Genomic DNA, 19,970 nt, shown 5'->3' with positions numbered 1-19,970 from the left:
CTTCCAATAGGAGCTCGTTTGTTTGACGTCTCATCCAAAGGACGGAGCACAAGGAGGTGAAGTGACTTGCTCAGGGGCACACGCACACACAGGGAGTCAGTGGCTGCTGCAGAGTCACTTCCAATAGGAGCTTGTTTGTTTGACGTCTCATCCGAAGGACGGAGCACAAGGAGGTTCAGTGACTTGCTCAGGGTCACACACACACACAGGGAGTCAGTGGCTGCTGCAGAGTCACTTCCAATAGGAGCTCGTTTGTCTGACGTCTCATCCGAAGGACGGAGCACAAGGAGGTTCAGTGACTTGCTCAGGGGCACACGCACGCACACACACACACACAGGGGGTCAGTGGCTGAGCCGGGATTTGAACCTCCTGGTATCAAGACCCCTTTTCTCTAACCGCTGGACCAGCGAGACTCAAGGTTCAATTTGCCAGCGTAATCTCCACTGACCAAGGCATTAAAAAAATAATAATAATTCTGTCATTGAAATTTACTGAGTTTCATTTAGCTCTGGAGATTCAGGCGATGATGAGTTAGAAAAAACACACAAAGTTAGACAATAAATTAAATAAAATATACATAAACACTGTTCTGATTAAATGAAACAACTTTATTTATTTTTTTTTTTTTAATATTTGAAGCAAAAACACCACATCATAAAATCACCAAAGCAAATCTGTGAATGAATTGAACAAAACACAGGGATGGGAGCGAGACTCCCGTTCCACAGCAGTGTGATCCAGTCCTGGTTTCACTAGGAGTTTAATAATCAGACACACCTGAGCTTGTTAGCTAGACACACTGGGGGCTGATCAAGCTGGTAGTAAAACCTGGAATGGATCACACTGCTGTGGAACGGGAGTCCGATTCCCATCTCTGTGGTGAATGTAAGATCTCTCAGTACAAGTCTGCAGGGTGGAGCTGTGTGGTTCTGGTCCGTTCCGGTTCTGCTCAGTACGAGTTCTGGTTCTGCTGCCTGTAGCCTCCTCTGTGGTAGCCACCCTGTTTGTTTTGGTAGCCACCTCTCTGATCTGTAAAGCAAGATAAATTAAATATTACATGAAGATCTATAGCTGTCTCCCTCATAGACCCCAATGTTAAAACCAGGCTGCTTCTCCTCATAGACCCCAATGTTAAAACCAGGCTGTTTCTCATCATAGACCCCAATGTTAAAACCAGGCTGTTTCTCATCATAGACCCCAATGTTAAAACCAGGCTGCTTCTCCTCATAGACCCCAATGTTAAAACCAGGCTGCTTCTCATCATAGACCCCAATGTTAAAACCAGGCTGCTTCTCCTCATAGACCCCAATGTTAAAACCAGGCTGCTTCTCCTCATAGACCCCAATGTTAAAACCAGGCTGCTTCTCCTCATAGACCCCAATGTTAAAACCAGGCTGTTTCTCATCATAGACCCCAATGTTAAAACCAGGCTGTTTCTCATCATAGACCCCAATGTTAAAACCAGGCTGCTTCTCCTCATAGACCCCAATGTTAAAACCAGGCTGCTTCTCCTCATAGACCCCAATGTTAAAACCAGGCTGTTTCTCATCATAGACCCCAATGTTAAAACCAGGCTGTTTCTCATCATAGACCCCAATGTTAAAACCAGGCTGCTTCTCCTCATAGACCCCAATGTTAAAACCAGGCTGCTTCTCCTCATAGACCCCAATGTTAAAACCAGGCTGTTTTGTACTTTGATAACCTTGCTTCTGTTGGTAGCCCCCCTGGTAGCCCCCCTGGTAGCCTCCTCTCTGATCTGAAACAAAAATGAATGAAAAAAACATTTTATTTATATATACACAAGAATATATCTATCCACACATACATATATATACACACACACACACAGAATGAAAGTAGTCTCTCTCTAAGGCAACGCAAAAATTCTCAGCCAAACTCTCAGTTTAAATGGCTTAGCTGAGTTTCCGTAGAGTCTCACTCACCTCGTTCCAGAAGGATTATTTAAAAAAAAAAAAACAACTCTTAAATTTAAAAACACGATTATAAAATCAAACAGCGTTTCGAGACTATCGCGTCTCCATCGGGTTCACGTGAATCCTTCTGAAGCGAGACGACGAGAGCGAGGCAGCGAACGACTCTGATGAACAAAATGAGAATAATAAAAACAACGATGTCAAGCTGGTGCATTCGTATCTCTAGAGAAACCGGAGAGGAACGGGAAATTAAAACGAGGTAAAGGCGATCGTCCAGATCAAGCTGAAGCACTAACGGATAATGACACAGAACGTCTGTACGGCGCTGAAACACGACGTTTAAAAAAAACAACTGTACCGCTGAACCTCGCCGTCTTTAATATCAGCATCGCAGGGGTGTCCGTGGATTATAAAAAATAACAGACGGGCCTCTTCAGTGAGTCGCAGGAAAACAATTCCATCTCGGGTCTCTGACAGTTTAGAAACTCCGCCTTCGCTCTCGTAGTTTATGACGGCACAGAAACCCTAGATGGAATTATTTTCCTGTACTGAAGCCCCTCTTATTTTCTAGTATATATATATATATATTTTTAAGAGCGTTTCATGAGAGAGCGACTTGGTAAAGAAGTCAGTTCTGAGGTTTATTTTACCTCTCTGGTAGCCTTGCTTCTGTTGGTAGCCTCCTTGATACCCTCCTCTCTGCTCTGAAATAAAATAAAAAAAAAAAAGGTTATTAAGATTTCTTTTTTAAAATCACCAATTATTTTCTCCCAATTTTGGCATATCCAGTTATTTTTAGGCTCAGCTCCCCGCTAGCACCCCCCTGCGCTGACTCGGGAGGGGTGAAGATGAACCCACGCTGTCCTCCGAAGCGTGTGCCGTCAGCCGCCCGCTTCTTTACACGCTGCAGACTCACCGTGCAGCCGCCTCAGAGCTACAGCGTCGGAGGACAACGCAGCTCTGGGCAGCTTACAGGCAAGCCCGCAGGCGCCCGGCCAGACCACAGGGGGGCGCTGGTGAGCCGAGGACACCCTGGCTGACTTTACACTCAAGACGCTGAGAAAGACTTCTAGTGGAAACGTTTGCCGTTGAATTTACACTGAAGATGCTGAGAAAGACTTCTAGTGGAAACGTTTGCCATTGAATTTACACTGAAGACGCTGAGAAAGACTTCTAGTGGAAACGTTTGCCGTTGAATTTACACTCAAGACGCTGAGAAAGACTTCTAGTGGAAACGTTTGCCGTTGAATTTACACTGAAGACGCTGAGAAAGACTTCTAGTGGAAACGTTTGCCGTTGAATTTACACTGAAGACACTGAGAAAGACTTCTAGTGGAAACGTTTGCCGTTGAATTTACACTGAAGACGCTGAGAAAGACTTCCAGTGGAAACGTTTGCCGTTGAATTTACACTGAAGACGCTGAGAAAGACTTCTAGTGGAAACGTTTGCCATTGAATTTACACTGAAGACGCTGAGAAAGACTTCCAGTGGAAACGTTTGCCATTGAATTTACACTGAAGACGCTGAGAAAGACTTCTAGTGGAAACTTTTGCTGTTGAATTTACACTGAAGACACTGAGAAAGACTTCTAGTGGAAACGTTTGCCATTGAATTTACACTGAAGACGCTGAGAAAGACTTCTAGTGGAAACGTTTGCCATTGAATTTACACTGAAGACACTGAGAAAGACTTCTAGTGGAAACGTTTGCCATTGAATTTACACTGAAGACGCTGAGAGAGACTTCTAGTGGAAACGTTTGCCATTGAATTTACACTGAAGACACTGAGAAAGACTTCTAGTGGAAACGTTTGCCATTGAATTTACACTGAAGACGCTGAGAAAGACTTCTAGTGGAAACGTTTGCCATTGAATTTACACTGTAGACGCTGAGAAAGACTTCTAGTGGAAACTTTTGCTGTTGAATTTACACTGAAGACACTGAGAAAGACTTCTAGTGGAAACGTTTGTTAATAAATCTTTTAAAAAGCGATTTTTACAGAAATGTCAGTTCATAACTTTAAAAATAATATGTTTTACCTCTCTGGTAACCTTGCTTCTGTTGGTAGCCTCCCTGGTATCCTCCCTGGTATCCTCCCTGGTATCCTCCTTGGTAGCCCCCTTGGTAGCCCCCTTGGTAGCCTCCTCTCTGATCTGAAACAAAAAAATATGAGTATATATATTTTTTAAAGCGCTTTCCATTATAGAGCAACTTGGTTCAGAAATAATATCTGTAAAATTTAAGTTGATGCAAAACCTTTAGCCATAATGCTCTCTCTCTCCCTCTCCTTCGGATGAGACGTCAAACAAACGAGCTCCTATTGGAAGTGACTCTGCAGCAGCAGCAGCAGCAGTTGTTGATGATGCAGAGTTCACCCCCCTAGTCTCTGTGAGTCGCTTTGGATAAAAGCGTCTGCTGAATGTTTCGTTAATAATTATAATACAATCTGTTTTCATGTGTGCCGCTGGTAAATCTGCACATTCACCAGCTGATGGATTTGCTGATGTTACACACGAACCAGAACATATACAGGGGGGTAGGGAAAATTAAAATAAAGCATTGTAGCCTCATGAGCCACATGCCACTTTCTGAACCTATATATATATATATATATAAAATCTCAATTGATTTTTAACATTTTATTTTTGTATTTTTAAACACACTACGTTTTCCCCCAGCCACGGAGGCTGTGTGGTCGAGTGGTTAAAGAAAAGGGCTTGTAACCAGGAGGTCCCCGGTTCAAATCCCACCTCAGCCACTGACTCATTGTGTGACCCTGAGCGAGTCACTTAACCTCCTTGTGCTCCGTCTTTCGGGCGAGACGTAGTTGTAAGTGACTCTGCAGCTGATGCATAGTTCACACACCCTAGTCTCTGTAAGTCGCCTTGGATAAAGGCGTCTGCTAAATAAACTAATAATAATAATAATAATAATAATAGCCACTCAATATTTCATGTGTGAAAGGGTTAAAAACTCAGTGATGGTGTCAGAGAGACAGACCAGAGTCAGGGAGACGGACAGACAGACGGGAGACGCAGACAGACAGGAAGACAGCCAGGAGACAAACACAGACAGACAGAGATACAGACAGGAGACAGAGATACAGACAGACAGAGGCAGACTCTAGTGTGGCTGTTTACCTCTCTGGTAGCCCTGCTTTTGCTGATAGCCTCCTTTCTGATCTAAAAAGAGACAAAACAAACAAACTATTATATTGCTTCATTACATATACACAAATGAAAAATGATTATTAACATGAGTTTAACACAAAAGATTTTAATGATTAAAAAAATAATAATTTCAGGACGTTTCAGATAAAAGCCCTCCAGCCCCCCCCCCCCCCTCCTTACCCCTGTTGAAGTAGCCCCCGTAGATGCCCTGCTTGAGGTCGAAGACCCTCTCGTTGTTCTCCACCAGCCCCCCCAGTTTCTCGGCCAGCTGGAGAGCCATGTTCTGCAGGGAGGTGGGCTCTGTGCGATGCATCATCACTGTTTGAGTGGGCTGGTCCAGAGAGGCCTGGAGGGGACGACAGAGAGGAGAGTTCACTGGTTATTTGTTTGGTTCAGTGAGGTCTGGCACAGGGAGAGAGGAGGGTTCACAGGGCTGGGAATCAGACTCCCGCTGCACAGCAGTGTGATCCAGTCCTGGTTTCACTAGGAGTTTAATAATAAGACACACCTGAACTTGTTAGCTAGACATACTGGGGGGCTGATCAAGCTGGTAGTAAAACCTGGAATGGGTGACACTGCTGTGCAATAGGAGTCTGATTACCAGCCCTACAATTATAAAAACGAATGGACGTTTTACCATGAGCTCCTCGCTGATGATCATCTTGCTAATGATGCTGTGGACCGTGTGCAGCTCCAGCAAAAACATCTCAGACAGCATCCGCATACTGGAGAGACAGACAGGGGGACAGACAGAGTCAATATCAACCAGCCTATCAGTCAGTGACACCCCCCCCCCCCCCATCCCAGCAATATAAACCAATGTAATGCAATAGCGACCAGAGCTGTACACACTGGGGGCTGATCAAGCTGGTAGTAAAACCTGGAATGGATCACACTGCTGTGGAACAGGAGTCTGATTCCCATCCCTATAATAATAATAATGCTGGGTATCATCACAGGGATGGGAATCAGACTCCCGCTGCACAGCAGTGTGATCCAATCCTGGTTTCACTAGGAGTTTAATAATAAGACACACCTGAGCTTGTTAGCTAGACACACTGGGGGGCTGATCAAGCTGGTGTGGGGGGTGGGGTGCGTGTCTGTCTGTTTGTGTGTGTGTGTGTGGGGGGGGGGGGGGGGGGGTGGGGTGTCTGTGTCGGGGTGCGTGTCTGTGTGTGTGTGTGTGTGTGTGTGTATGTATGTCTCTGTGTGTGTGGGGTGTGCGAGTGTCTGGGTGTGTGTGTGTTGGTGTGTGTCTGTCGGGGTGCGTGTGTGTGTGTGCGAGTGTCTGTGTGTGTGTGTGTGTGGGGTGTGCGAGTGTCTCTGTGTGTGTGTATGTATGTCTCTGTCTGTGTGTGTGTGTGTGCGCGAGTGTCTGGGTGTGTGTGTGTGGAGTGTGCGAGTGTCTGGGTGTGTGTGTTTTTACCTGATTGAGTCGTAGACACTGCTGTAGGTGAACAGGTAAGTACGCAAAGATTCCTCTTGGATTTTCCTGTAAAAAATAAATAAATTAATAGATACATAAAAATCATAATTAATCTCGTACGCAACTCTACCAAAGACAACCGAGGGCTACCCACCCCCCCCACCACTCCTCGGCAGGCTGGGAATCAGACTCCCGCTGCACAGCAGTGTGATCCAGTCCTGGTTTCACTAGGACTTTAATAATCAGACACACCTGAGCTTGTTAGCTAGACACACTGGGGGCTGATCAAGCTGGTAGTAAAACCTGGACTGGGTGACGCTGCTGCGGAACGGGAGTCTGATTCCCATCCCTGCTCGCTCTCTCTCTCACCTGACCAGCATCTCGGTGACTCTCTGCGCCTCCGGGAAGAGGTCCCACACTTTGCTGTTCATCTTCTCGTTGATGATGTAGGCGTGGCAGGTCTTCCAGTCTCCCATCTTCATGGCCTTTGAAGCAGCGACAACGTGCTCCCGCATGCTCTCAGGAGGACCTGAGCGGAGAAGCAGGGAGGGAGGAAGGAAAGAAAGCAAGGAGGAAAGAAAGAAAGAAAAAGAGGCGGGAAGAAAGAGTAAAGAAAGAAAGAAAGAAAGAAAGAAAGAAAGAAAGAAAGAAAGAAAGAAAGAAAGAAAGAAAGAAAGGGATAGTGAGCCATTAGGAGATTGCGTTTTGTTGATCATAATCGTACATTTCCTAATTTTGTGCCGCGATTAATTTGGCAACACCCTGTCCCGCAGCCTGACTCACCGCCCATCTCCTATCCCCCCCTCTCGCTTAGCCAGCAGTGGCTGTCTCCCCTCTCTCCTCTCTTACCCAGCAGTGGCTGCCTCTCTCCCACTCTGAGCTGGTGGTGGAACTGCTTGCTGATCATTCTCCTGCGAGCGTCAAACTCGTGAGCCGCCATGTAGGGAATCTCCAGCAGCATCGCGGAGACCAGATACACACACTCCAGCAGCTCCAGATTGATGTGCATGTGGAAGGGGACCTGAGAGGAAACACAGAATATAAAACCCTGCGCAGAACGACACCCCTACCCAACACAGAGTCTATATAACACTGATATAAAACCCTGCGCAGAACTACACACCTACCCAACACAGAGTCTATATAACACTGATATAAAACCCTGCGCAGAACGACACCCCTACCCAACACAGAGTCTATATAACACTGATATAAAACCCTGCGCAGAACTACACACCTACCCAACACAGAGTCTATATAACACTGATATAAAACCCTGCGCAGAACGACACACCTACCCAACACAGTCTATATAACACTGATATAAAACCCTGCGCAGAACGACACACCTACCCAACACAGAGTCTATATAACACTGATATAAAACCCTGCGCAGAACGACACACCTACCCAACACAGAGTCTATATAACACTGATATAAAACCCTGCGCAGAACGACACACCTACCCAACACAGAGTCTATATAACACTGATATAAAACCCTGCGCAGAACGACACACCTACCCAACACAGAGTCTATATAACACTGATATAAAACCCTGCGCAGAACGACACACCTACCCAACACAGAGTCTATATAACACTGATATAAAACCCTGCGCAGAACGACACACCTACCCAACACAGAGTCTATATAACACTGATATAAAACCCTGCGCAGAACTACACACTTACCCAACACAGAGTCTATATAACACTGATATAAAACCCTGCGCAGAACGACACACCTACCCGACACAGAGTTTATATAACACTGACATAAAACCCTGCGCAGAACGACACACCTACCCGACACAGTCTATATAACACTGATATAAAAGCTCTCTCCTTCTCTCTCTCACCTGTCTCCTCTTCTCTATCTTCTCTTGCTCCGGGTTCCTCTCCTGCATGTTCCTCATCAGCAGTCCCTGCCCCAACAGCTCCTTGGCTCGGCCGCTGGACTGGATGTCCAGCAGTGCATTGTGGGCGTCCTTGATCATGCCCTGCCTGAATGCACAGATACCCAGCTGCACCATGGTGCGATTGTACAGGATCTGTGGAGGAGAGAGAGGGGGGGAAGAGAGGAGAGAGAGGGGGGAAGAGAGGAGAGAGAGAGGGGGGGGGGAAGAGAGGAGAGAGGGGGGGGGGGGAAGAGAGGAGAGGGGGGGGGGGGGAAGAGAGGAGAGAGGGGGGAAGAGAGGAGAGAGAGGGGGAAGAGAAAGAATTGATAATGTTTATATTGTACTGTGCTTGTCAATACTACTGAGGTTGTCATGCCAATAAAGCAATAAAGTGTGTGTGTGTGTAACGAGACAGATATACCACTGTGTATAGACGTGTGTATCTGGATACCTCTGTATTTACCTGTACAGATGGGTCTCTCTCTAGCCTCTATTTACCTGTACAGTTACTCTCTCTTAGGCTCTGTACTTACCTGTACAGGTGTATCTCGTCTCCAGTTACCTGTACAGATTTGTACCTCTCTAGTATGTGTATATCTCTCTAGTTACCTGCACAGGTGTGTCTAGTCTGTATTTACCTGCACAGGTGGGTCAGCGTGCTGGATGTTCTCCTGTGTCTCTCTCTCTAGTCTGTATTTACCTGCACAGGTGTGTCTAGTCTGTATTTACCTGCACAGGTGAGTCAGTGTGCTGGATGTTCTCCTGTGTCTCTCTCTCTAGTCTGTATTTACCTGCACAGGTGTGTCTAGTCTGTATTTACCTGCACAGGTGGGTCAGCGTGCTGGATGTTCTCCTGTGTCTCTCTCTCTAGTCTGTATTTACCTGCACAGGTGTGTCTAGTCTGTATTTACCTGCACAGGTGGGTCAGCGTGCTGGATGTTCTCCTGTGTCTCTCTCTCTAGTCTGTATTTACCTGCACAGGTGTGTCTAGTCTGTATTTACCTGCACAGGTGGGTCAGCGTGCTGGATGTTGTCCTGCAGGTGGCTCATCAGCATCAGGTCCCGGGCCTGGTACCAGCGGTTGTGGAGTGCGTGGTGGTAGATGTGACACAGGATGGCGCAGGTTCTGATCCGGTCGGTCCGGTCCTTGGAGTAGATGAACTTGCAGAGCCGGTCCATCAGAACAGCGCTGTCCTCCCCCTCGCTCTCCGTCTGGTCCTGCTCCGACTGGACCCAGGAGGGAAGAAAATATCATGAGTGTGGGGCGTGTCTCCCTCCGATCGTGTGGAGAGGGAGTTTCATTCTCTTGCACTCTTTGTAGGACAGACCCTCCCTCTCCCTCCTCCCCCCTTCTCTCTCTCTCCCACTTCCCCTTCTCTCTCCCCCTCCCCATCTCCTCCTCTCTCCCCCTTCCCCTCTCCTCCTTATACCTCAATCCTAAAATTCTAGGTGATGCAAAACTTTTGGCCAGAGCTGCCCACAGAACCCCTCCTGCTCTGCGCTGGACTCTCCTGACCTCAGCACCACGTTACTGGACCCTCAGCTGATGCACTATCCTTGCACTCTGTCATTGTAGATACAACTTGCTGTGCTCCTAACTGGCTGCATCCTAGTTCATATTGTATTCTAGCAGTATTGTGATTCAGCCCTTGCTGTAAACTCCACTGTGTTTAAAGATGAAGCTTGCATTGTAACCCTGTGCTGCCCTGTGACGCCTGTGTGAGTCGCCTGGGATAAAGCAGGCGTCTGCCAAATAAATTAATAATACAATGCTGTGACACTGCTGGGGTCTTGTGCTAACCCTTGTTCTCGCTCCGTCTTCTCTCTCTCTCTCTTCTCCTCCTCTCTCTGTCTCTCTCTCTGCCTCCCTCAGCACCACGTTACTGGATCCTCAGCTGATGCGCTATCCTTGCACTTTTTCATTGTAGATACAACTTGCTGTGCTCCTAACTGGCTGCATCCTAGTTCATATTGTATTCTAGCAGTATTGTGATTTAGCCCTTGCTGTAAACTCCACTGTGTTTAAATATGAAGCTTGCATTGTAACCCTGTGCTGCCCTGTGACACCTGTGTGAGTCGCCTGGGGATAAAGACATCTGCCATACTAATAACAACTAAGCCGACTGTCTCGCGCTCTCTCTCTTTATTCCTGTACCTTGGACTCCTCTGCCCCCTGCTGGACGGCCAGGGCGCGGCGGTGGGCCTTGTAGTCGAACTTGTAATAGGAATGCATGATCCGGCGCAGGTAGACGCGGCACACCTCCTCTGTGCTGCCTTTCTGATCCAGGTATCCCAGGAGCCGGTCCACGATCCGGCACACCCGAGCCTCGTCCTTCAGGTTATCCACGTACTCTGAGGGGGGGGGGGGGGGGAGAGGGAGGGAGAGACAGACAGACAGACAGAGGTCAACTTTACAGATCATCAATGAACTGATAGGGAGATTAAAGTGTAAATTTACAAAGTCGTGTAAACTTTACAGGTCATCAGTGTACTCCGATAGGGAGAGAGATGAAAGTGTAAACTTTACAGACATGTAAACTTTACAGGTCAGATGTACTCCGATAGGGAGAGATGAAAGTATAAACTTTAAAAGGACACGTAAACTTTACAGGTTAGATACTCAGAGGGGAGCGATAGTGTAAAAAAGTGTAAACTTTATAGGTTTCCAACATACGCGTAGGGAGAACATACAGTGAAAAAAAACTGTAAACTTTACAAAGATGCGTAAACTTAAATCTGAGAGGCGGGAGAGAGAATATTAAAAGTGTTAGCTTTCATTTCAATGAGAGTCGGAGAGAGAGAGAGAGAGAGAGAGAGAGCGAGCATTAACTTCTTACACGCGCAGGGCAGAGGGAACTTACCTTGGGAGTGGGGGTCGGTGTTCTGCATGATTTTGGTGAATTCTTCGTCCATTCGTTCCACCAGAGTCAGCATACAACCACGCACCCTAAAGGGCTGGAGAGAGAGAGAGAGAGAGAGAGAGAGAGAGAGAGAGATTAATTCACTTACTGTATAGCTGAAGAGGTCTATAGCAAAGAACTCCGCTCTCAACACTGCAGAGCTGTATAGAGGTCTATAGGAAAGAGAACTCAACACTGCAGAGCTGTATAGAGGTCTATAGGAAAGAGATCTCCCCTCTCAACACTGCAGAGCTGTATAGAGGTCTATAGGAAAGAGATCTCAACACTGCAGAGCTGTATAGAGGTCTATAGGAAAGAGATCTCCCCTCTCAACACTGCAGAGCTGTATAGAGGTCTATAGGAAAGAGAACTCAACACTGCAGAGCTGTATAGAGGTCTATAGGAAAGAGATCTCAACACTGCAGAGCTGTATAGAGGTCTATAGGAAAGAGAACTCAACACTGCAGAGCTGTATAGAGCTCTATAGCAAAGAGAACTCCCCTCTCAACACTGCAGAGCTGTATAGAGGTCTATAGGAAAGAGATCTCCCCTCTCAACACTGCAGAGCTGTATAGAGGTCTATAGGAAAGAGAACTCAACACTGCAGAGCTGTATAGAGCTCTATAGGAAAGAGAACTCAACACTGCAGAGCTGTATAGAGCTCTATAGCAAAGAGAACTCCCCTCTCAACACTGCAGAGCTGTATAGAGGTCTATAGGAAAGAGAACTCAACACTGCAGAGCTGTATAGAGGTCTATAGGAAAGAGATCTCAACACTGCAGAGCTGTATAGAGGTCTATAGGAAAGAGAACTCCCCTCTCAACACTGCAGAGCTGTATAGAGGTCTATAGGAAAGAGATCTCCACTCTCAACACTGCAGAGCTGTATAGAGGTCTATAGCAGAGAGATCTCCCCTCTCAACACTGCAGAGCTGTATAGAGGTCTATAGCAGAGAGAGCTCCCCTCTCAACACTGGGTTACCTGGTCGGAGATGGCAAGGTTCTCACTGTCCTCCGCGATGTTTTCTCCGATGAAGATGTTCTGGTTTTCAAACAGGATGTCAAGCAGCTCATCGATACAGTCCAGACACTTCTTCCACATATCAGCCTGAGAGAGAGAGAGCGCGAGAGAGAGAGAGAGAGAGAGGCAAACAGACACACACAAAGACTGATTAGTGATCACTGGTTTAATTATATGTATTTATTTCCTCCCTCATTGGAGATGGGGAGAAAGAAAAACAGACAGAGATGCAGAGACACAAAGAGAGAGACAGAGAGAGAGAGAGAGAGAGCGAGACAGACAGACAGCCACACAGACAAAGGCAGGCAGACAAGAGACACAGAATTGAGAGAGCGAGACAGCGAGAGACGCACACACACAGAGTGAGAGAGACACACACACACACAGAGCGAGCGAGAGAGTAACCCGCACTGGTCCAGCCTCGCTCCTACCTTCATGAAAGCAGCCAGGTTGGGGTTGTAGTCGTACAGGGAGGCGATGATGTTGAACTTGATCTTCACCAGGATCCCCTCCCCCAGGTTATTCTCAGAGGAGATCGAAGCCAGAGAGTGAAGCAGCTCGATCTGAGCAGCTCTGAGAACAAACAAAAAGCATTTCAACTTCACCTCGAGTCTATTTTCTACAGCCCTGCATCCTCACCCTCTATATAGAATGAACTCCCTCAGCTTCATAGAGTCCAATGAAAGCTGCTGAATAATGTTCCCTTGTTAACATATTGAATTGCACCCCCTCTATATAGAATGAACTCCCTCAGCTTCATAGAGTCCAATGAAAGCTGCTGAATAATGTTCCCTTGTTAACATATTGAATTGCACACCCTCTATATAGAATGAACTCCCTCAGCTTCATAGAGTCCAATGAAAGCTGCTGAATAATGTTCCCTTGTTAACATATTGAATTCCACACCCTCTATATAGAATGAACTCCCTCAGCTTCATAGAGTCCAATGAAAGCTGCTGAATAATGTTCCCTTGTTAACATATTGAATTGCACCCCCTCTATATAGAATGAACTCCCTCAGCTTCATAGAGTCCAATGAAAGCTGCTGAATAATGTTCCCTTGTTAACATATTGAACTGCACACCCTCTATATAGAATGAACTCCCTCAGCTTCATAGAGTCCAATGAAAGCTGCTGAATAATGTTCCCTTGTTAACATATTGAACTGCACACCACTTTGTAGTTTTCCAGATACTTAACACTGAAAAAAACTGACCAGAAAAATATGACATTTCAAAATCTAACATGAAATACAGTGTACTACTATTATGGATTCCATTTTTTTGCGATATCATTGTAGTTTCTTCTGATTACATGATGTTAAATAGAAGATCTCAATTATGTTCTAGTGGAAACGTCTGCCGTTGAATTTACGCTGAAGACGCTGAGAAAGACTTCTATTGGAAACGTTTGCCGTTGAATTTTCACTGAAGACGCTGAGAGACTTCTAGTGGAAACGCTAGTGGTTGAATTCAGTTCACCTGTCTGTTCCCTTCTTTCCTCTGGCCTGCAGGATCTCATGCAGTTTCTTCAAGACCACGGCGTTGTTGATTTCTGTGCCCTTAGCAAACATCTTGGGCTTCTCCTAGAGAGAGAGAAAGCGAGAGAGAGGAAGAGAGCGAGCGAGAGGAAGAGAGCGAGCGAGAGAGTGCGAGTGAGAGAGTGCGAGTGAGAGAGTGCGAGTGAGAGAGTGCGAGTGAGAGCGACAGAGCGCGAGAGGAAGAGACAGAGAGAGCGAGAGACAGAGAGCGAGAGACAGACAGAGCGAGAGGAGATAGAGAGCAAGGGAGATAGAGAGAGAGAGAGAGAGAGAGCGAGAGAGAGACCAAGATTCAATAATCTGAATCCGAGACACAGTATTCAAACTCCGTTCAAATTTAGAGAGAACGGAGAGAGCAAGTAAGTTTCACGTCTCACTTCCATCGACAACGTTGTCCTGCAAACTCCTCCTTCTCTGCCTCTCAAGTAGTTTTAAAATCAATCCCTCTCTCCCTCTCTCCCACTCAAATTCAAATTGGCTTTATTGGCACGACAATAGAAAGATTTGTGTTGCCAAAGCACATACATGGCATAATCGACTCAAATATACAGACAAATAAACAGACATTTTTAAACAGTACCCCCCTCCCTCCCTCTATAGTGAACAGAATCCCTCCCTTCCCCTCTATATTAAACAGTACCCTCCCTCCCTCTCCTCCACTCTCTCACCCCTTACCTTGGACATGGGGGCTCCCCCCTTCACCTTCTCCCACTCCCCCTCTCCCTCCTGCTCTCCCCCCTCCTCCTCCTCTTCCTCCTCCACTCTCTTCATCTTCCTGTCCAGCTTCTTCTGATCTTTCGTCTGCTTCTTCACCTCGATGGCGCGTCGGTCCTCTTCGCTGGACGTCCTGCAGGGGACAGAGAGACCAGGGGACAGGGTCAACAGAGGGGACAGACACACACAGAGACATGGTCAATAGAGGGAGGGAGGGGGGCAGACAGAGAGACAGACACAAACAGAGACAGAGAGAGGTCAGGTCAATACAGAGGAGGGGGGACAGACACACACTGCCAGACACTCTCTCTCCAAACTCCAGCCCCAAGCCTTCTTACTTCTTGAGGAAGCGGGATGCTATGGAGATGTTCTTTCCATCCTCGTCGTCGCTCTCTGAGTCATCGCTGTCCGAGTCGGAGCCCCAGTCTTCATCTGTGGAGGACTCGTCACCCTCACCCTGATAGGGGGAGAGAGAGAGAGAGAGAGAGAGAGAGGAGGGGGAGAGAGAGACAGAGGAGAAAGACAGACACAGAGAGGGGGAGAGAGGCAGAGAGAGAGAGAGGGAGGGAGGGAGAGAGAGGGAGAGACAGACAGAGGAGAGAGAGACAGACAGGAGGAGAGAGGGGAGAGAGAGGAGAGACAGAGAGGAGAGAGAGACACAGAGAGGAGAGACAGAGGAGAAAGAGACAGGAAGAGAGACAGAGGGGAGAGAGAGACACAGAGGAGAAAGAGACAGAGAGAGAAGGAGAGAAGACTATTACAGCTTCCTTCTGGTGAGACTTTTTTATGATCATAATTTTTTTTTTTTAGTTTCTCTCATTATATTACGTGACGTTAAAGAGGAACGGTACTCAAAATAACAAGGCTGTCTAAACGCTCTGTATACGTAACAAACGCGTCTCGCTGCGCCAGTGCTGTTTAAAAGTCAGGCGTTTGGCCGGCATTTCCATTTTTTTTCCCTCGGCTCTCTGGGTCAGCTGGAAACGCAAGCCGTTGTCGCTGCCATATTGGAACCTTTCTGGAGCCGCGGTTGACAGTCAAATGTGTGTGTGTGCCTGAGCCTTTAAACCAACAAAGGGAGGCCATAACGAAACAATGGCTACAAAATTCTAGGTGACGCTAAACTTCATAGGAGGCTGTGTGGTCCAGTGGTTAAAGAAAAGGGCTTGTAACCAGGAGATCCCCGGTTCAAATTCCACCTCCGCCACTGACTCATTGTGTGACCCTGAGCAAGTCACTTAACCTCCTTGTGCTCCGTCTTTCGGGTGAGACGTAGTTGTAAGTGACTCTGCAGCTGATGCATAGTTCACACACCCTAGTCTCTGTAAGTCGCCTTGGATAAAGGCGTCTGCTAAATAAACTAATAATAATAATAATTATACTTCTCCCTACTGCTGTGTGAACACCAAGCCCAACCCCTATCACTGATTGACAGTCACGCTGCCCAATCGGCGTCTTCCTCCCCGCCCACAGTGGCGTTCCGGGCTCACCTCTCCCTTCTTCAGGAATTGCTTGGGATCTGGAGGGGTCTCTGCGGTCTTTTTCAGGAAAGCGCTGGCTGACATGACAACCTCACCTTCCTCCTTCTCGTCTGCACTGTCAGCGGAGTCTGGAATATGAGAGAGAGAGAGAGAGAGAGAGAGAGAGAGAGAGAGAACCCTGATTATAAAAAATGGGATCAAAGCCCCATAGAGAATTTCCATCTGGAATTCTGTAAACACCTCCTGCAGGTTCACAGGAGTGCAGCCAATAGCGCTTGCAGGGCTGAATTGGGCCGGTTCCCCTTACTCCACTCCATACAGAAACGAGCGCTCAACTACTGGGTCCATCTACAGCAGGCTGATCCGCAGTCCTACCACCACACTGCACTGCGGAGCTGCTCACAGCCCCCACAAGAGAATCCCCTCAGTAGAATGGTACTGAAGCTCAGCCAAATAAGTCAAATTAATACCAGCGAGCTTCAGAACACCACCAACAAAAAACTCCCAGCACAAAAAATGAAACAAATTAATCTAAATCTGGAAAACAATTATAAAGTACACTGGAATAACGAAATTGAATCACACAATAAATTACAATGCTATCTGGCCCTAAAAAAAGAATTTACCCTGGCAGAATATCTGGTCAGGGTCAAAAACACAAAACATAGACAGATCCTGACCAAGTACAGACTCAGTGACCACAGCCTGGCCATCGAAACTGGCCGGCACAAAAAAACCTGGATTGCCAAAGAAAAAAGGCTGTGCGGTCACTGTGATCTGGGAGAGGTAGAGACAGAAATGCACTTCCTGTTGTCCTGCTCAAAATACACAGAGATACGGGAGAGATATATCCCACAATTCAAAAAACAAATGGCAGAGTTTAACCTCCTCTCCATTTCGAGTAAAATCCCCATCCTTCTAGGAGAGGAGGAGCGAACTGCAAATCTAGCAGCACAGTATGTGTCTGCCTGCCACAACCTGAGGGACAGTGTGTGACACCCTGCATACACGACCAGGGGTTACTGGTGATAGGGAGGGAGGGAGGGAGGGAGGTAGTTATATTGTTCAAAGGGAAGGGAACAATGGTTTTTTTGTGTTTGTTAGGTTCTGTAATTGTATTTCTGTTTTATTATTTCTGTTTTGTATTATAAAAGCTTTGGCAATACCTGAGCGCTCTCGTCATGCCAATAAAGCATTTTTGAATTTGAATTTGAATTTGAGAGAGAGACAGAGAGAGAGAGACAGAGAGAAATCATTACAGAAGAATACAAATAGGCATAGTGAGTCCATAAGAGACAGAGAGAGAGGAGACGGTGAGAGAGAGGAGAGAGGGAAGAGAGTGAGGAGAGGGAAGAGAGTGAGAGAGATGAGGGAAGAGTGGGGAAGAGAGTGGGGAAGAGGGAAGAGAGGGGAAGAGGGGAAAGAGGGAGAGAAAGAGAGGGGGAGTGGGGAAGAGAGTGGGGAAAAGGGGAAGAGTGGGGAAGGGAGGAAGAGGGAAGGAGAGAGAGGGAGACAGTGAGGAGATTACAGATACAAACATGCAGAGGGTTCAGAGATAGACAGAACCATATCATTCTGTTTATTTCATGTCTGTTCTGTCTTCGCCAACACACTGTATGTGTGGCAATACTTGTGAACTTGAGAGAGAGAAAACAGTGAAACCAGGACTGGATCACACTACTGTGCAACGGGAGTCTGATTCCAAATCCCTGGATACTAAATAATTCTCACCATCAGAATCATCTTCATCTTTCTCTTCCTCCTCGTCAGCAGATTGCAAAGGGTTCTAAAAATATATATATACAAATTAATTCATTTTTTTGTAATTAATGACACCATGTAATGGATTGATTCCAGTTCGGCGAGGCATGTGTCATGCTATCATTCCTCTTCTATTTTCAACCAGTGTGTGCGTGCGTGCGTGTCTGTGTGCGTGTCTGTGTGTGTGTGCGTGCGTGCGTGCATGTCAGCAATTATTGCTTGGTTATTTACTGCAGTGCAATTGTAACTAATTGAACACCATAGATTTGGCATTACAATTTCAGCAAACAATGCGATTGTGATTAGAATTGTGTCTCTCTCTCTCTCTCTCTCTGTCTCTCTCTCTCTGTGTTTACCTCTTTGTAGCGTGTGACCTCAGTCTCGTAGTCCCGGTTGTGTGTGTGTGTGTGTGTGTGTGTGTGTGTCTGTCTCTCTCTCTCTCTCTCTCTCTCTCTCTCTCTCTCTGTGTGTGTCTCTCTGTCTCTCTCTCTCTGTGTTTACCTCTTTGTAGCGTGTGATCTCAGTCTCGTAGTCCCGGTTGTGTGTGTGTGTGTGTGTGTGTGTGTGTCTCTCTCTCTCTCTCTCTCTGTGTGTCTCTCTGTCTCTCTCTCTCTGTGTTTACCTCTTTGTAGCGTGTGACCTCAGTCTCGTAGTCCCGGTTGTGTGTGTGTGTGTGTCTCTCTCTCTCTCTGTGTGTGTGTCTCTCTCTCTCTCTGTGTTTACCTCTTTGTAGCGTGTGATCTCAGTCTCGTAGTCCTGGTTGTGTGTGTGTGTGTGTATCTCTCTCTCTCTCTGTCTCTCTCTCTCTGTGTGTTTACCTCTTTGTAGCGTGTGATCTCAGTCTCGTAGTCCTGGTTGTGTGTGTGTGTGTGTGTGTCTCTCTCTCTCTCTCTCTCTCTCTCTGTGTCTCTCTCTCTCTCTCTGTGTCTCTGTGTTTACCTCTTTGTAGCGTGTGATCTCAGTCTCGTAGTCCCGGTTGTACTTCCTGATCTTCTGTCTCAGGGAGCTCAAAGCCTTCGCGTTGTTCTTGTTCATCTTCTTCTTACCTTCCTTGTCCTCCCACAGCTGAGAGAGGAGAAGAAAGAGGAGAAGAAAGAGAGAGGGAGAAAAGGCAGAGATATTGTAATTATTGTACACTCTGTACTTCTAGAAGTAGGGATTCTGTTAGTTAGTAAGCCTCCGTTCCTGATTGTAATCTCGTTTTAAATCTCACAAGCGGAGCTTCCAATAGAAATGTAGGAACGTGCTGTCACTCAGTAGTTGGGGCGGGTTTAAAGCACTCTGAACGAATCAATGATAGAGACGAGTCAGGAAGGGGGGGGGGGGCCACTGCCCGGCTGCATTGGGAACGTTTTTGTTTGTTTGTTTTTTGAAAAGGTCAAGGGGTGAAGGCAACGTGAAACGAGTCACCATTTCCAGTGTTTACTGGCTCTGCACGGATTTCATACATATATATTTTTTTACTTTTTCAAATTTTGTCTACGCTGTATAGGAGTCCGCGTGTGTGAGAGTGTGTGATTTCGGGGTACCCCTCACCTCGTTCAGGTAGTCCTCCAGGTCGGCCAGCAGGCGGGTGTAGAAGGCTGGCACCCCCTCTTTGTCCACGATGTTCTTGGATTTCACGAACGCTTTACAGAGCTGCTCAAACTCCTCCAGGCATTTCGACATGTCCCGAATCTTCATGGCGTTCCGGATCGTCTTGATCAGGTTTGTTAACTCCTCGAACCTGCGGAGGGGGGGGGGGGGGGGGGGGGGGGAGACTTGGGGTGTCAGCGCACGTTCGATTTTCATAACCCTTAAAAAACAGGCTGATGCGTTTAAACTTTGACAAATTGGGAAAGTACTGAGAAAGAAAAGGGGTCTTATTAATATTTTTTATTATCATTATCATCATCATCATTATTATTATTATTATTTATTTCTTAGCAGACGCCCTTATTCAGGGCGACTTACAATTGTTACAAGATATCACATTATTTTTACATACAATTCCCCATTTATACAGTTGGGTTTTTACTGGAGCAATCTAGGTAAAGTACCTTGCTCAAGGGTACAGCAGCAGTGTCCCCCACCTGGGATTGAACCCACGACCCTCCGGTCAAGAGTCCAGAGCCCTAAACAC

At 46.7% G+C, this 19,970-nt stretch overlaps 1 protein-coding gene across 3 annotated transcripts in view; it reads right to left on the bottom strand.

The window, feature by feature from the left end:
* Positions 1 to 588: 588 nt before the first annotated feature.
* LOC117398122 (eukaryotic translation initiation factor 3 subunit C-like) overlaps positions 589 to 19,970 on the bottom strand; it is a 24,685-nt gene continuing 5,303 nt past the window's right edge. For 2 of the 3 annotated variants that reach the window (XM_059017016.1, XM_059017017.1), the window contains exons 4-26: positions 19,385 to 19,574; positions 18,788 to 18,913; positions 17,819 to 17,873; positions 16,097 to 16,215; positions 14,945 to 15,063; positions 14,568 to 14,739; positions 13,834 to 13,937; positions 12,784 to 12,925; positions 12,314 to 12,439; positions 11,294 to 11,387; positions 10,588 to 10,784; positions 9,435 to 9,659; positions 8,394 to 8,585; positions 7,381 to 7,552; positions 6,901 to 7,060; positions 6,532 to 6,597; positions 5,743 to 5,830; positions 5,286 to 5,451; positions 5,076 to 5,117; positions 3,975 to 4,088; positions 2,586 to 2,639; positions 1,695 to 1,757; positions 589 to 1,030 (exon numbers count right to left, since the gene is read on the bottom strand). In XM_059017016.1, the coding sequence (XP_058872999.1) occupies positions 951 to 1,030; positions 1,695 to 1,757; positions 2,586 to 2,639; positions 3,975 to 4,088; positions 5,076 to 5,117; positions 5,286 to 5,451; positions 5,743 to 5,830; positions 6,532 to 6,597; positions 6,901 to 7,060; positions 7,381 to 7,552; positions 8,394 to 8,585; positions 9,435 to 9,659; positions 10,588 to 10,784; positions 11,294 to 11,387; positions 12,314 to 12,439; positions 12,784 to 12,925; positions 13,834 to 13,937; positions 14,568 to 14,739; positions 14,945 to 15,063; positions 16,097 to 16,215; positions 17,819 to 17,873; positions 18,788 to 18,913; positions 19,385 to 19,574 (2,866 nt within the window). In that variant the 3' untranslated portion in view covers positions 589 to 950. The remainder of the gene's footprint in view (positions 1,031 to 1,694; positions 1,758 to 2,585; positions 2,640 to 3,974; positions 4,089 to 5,075; positions 5,118 to 5,285; positions 5,452 to 5,742; positions 5,831 to 6,531; positions 6,598 to 6,900; positions 7,061 to 7,380; positions 7,553 to 8,393; positions 8,586 to 9,434; positions 9,660 to 10,587; positions 10,785 to 11,293; positions 11,388 to 12,313; positions 12,440 to 12,783; positions 12,926 to 13,833; positions 13,938 to 14,567; positions 14,740 to 14,944; positions 15,064 to 16,096; positions 16,216 to 17,818; positions 17,874 to 18,787; positions 18,914 to 19,384; positions 19,575 to 19,970) is intronic. The other variant, XM_059017018.1, reaches the window with a different exon arrangement.

This window comes from Acipenser ruthenus, chromosome 54 (genome assembly GCF_902713425.1).
Source record: "Acipenser ruthenus chromosome 54, fAciRut3.2 maternal haplotype, whole genome shotgun sequence".
NCBI classification, from domain to species: domain Eukaryota; kingdom Metazoa; phylum Chordata; class Actinopteri; order Acipenseriformes; family Acipenseridae; genus Acipenser; species Acipenser ruthenus.
Note: the sequence above shows the minus strand (reverse complement) of the source record. Positions and strands in the feature narration are given on the sequence as shown.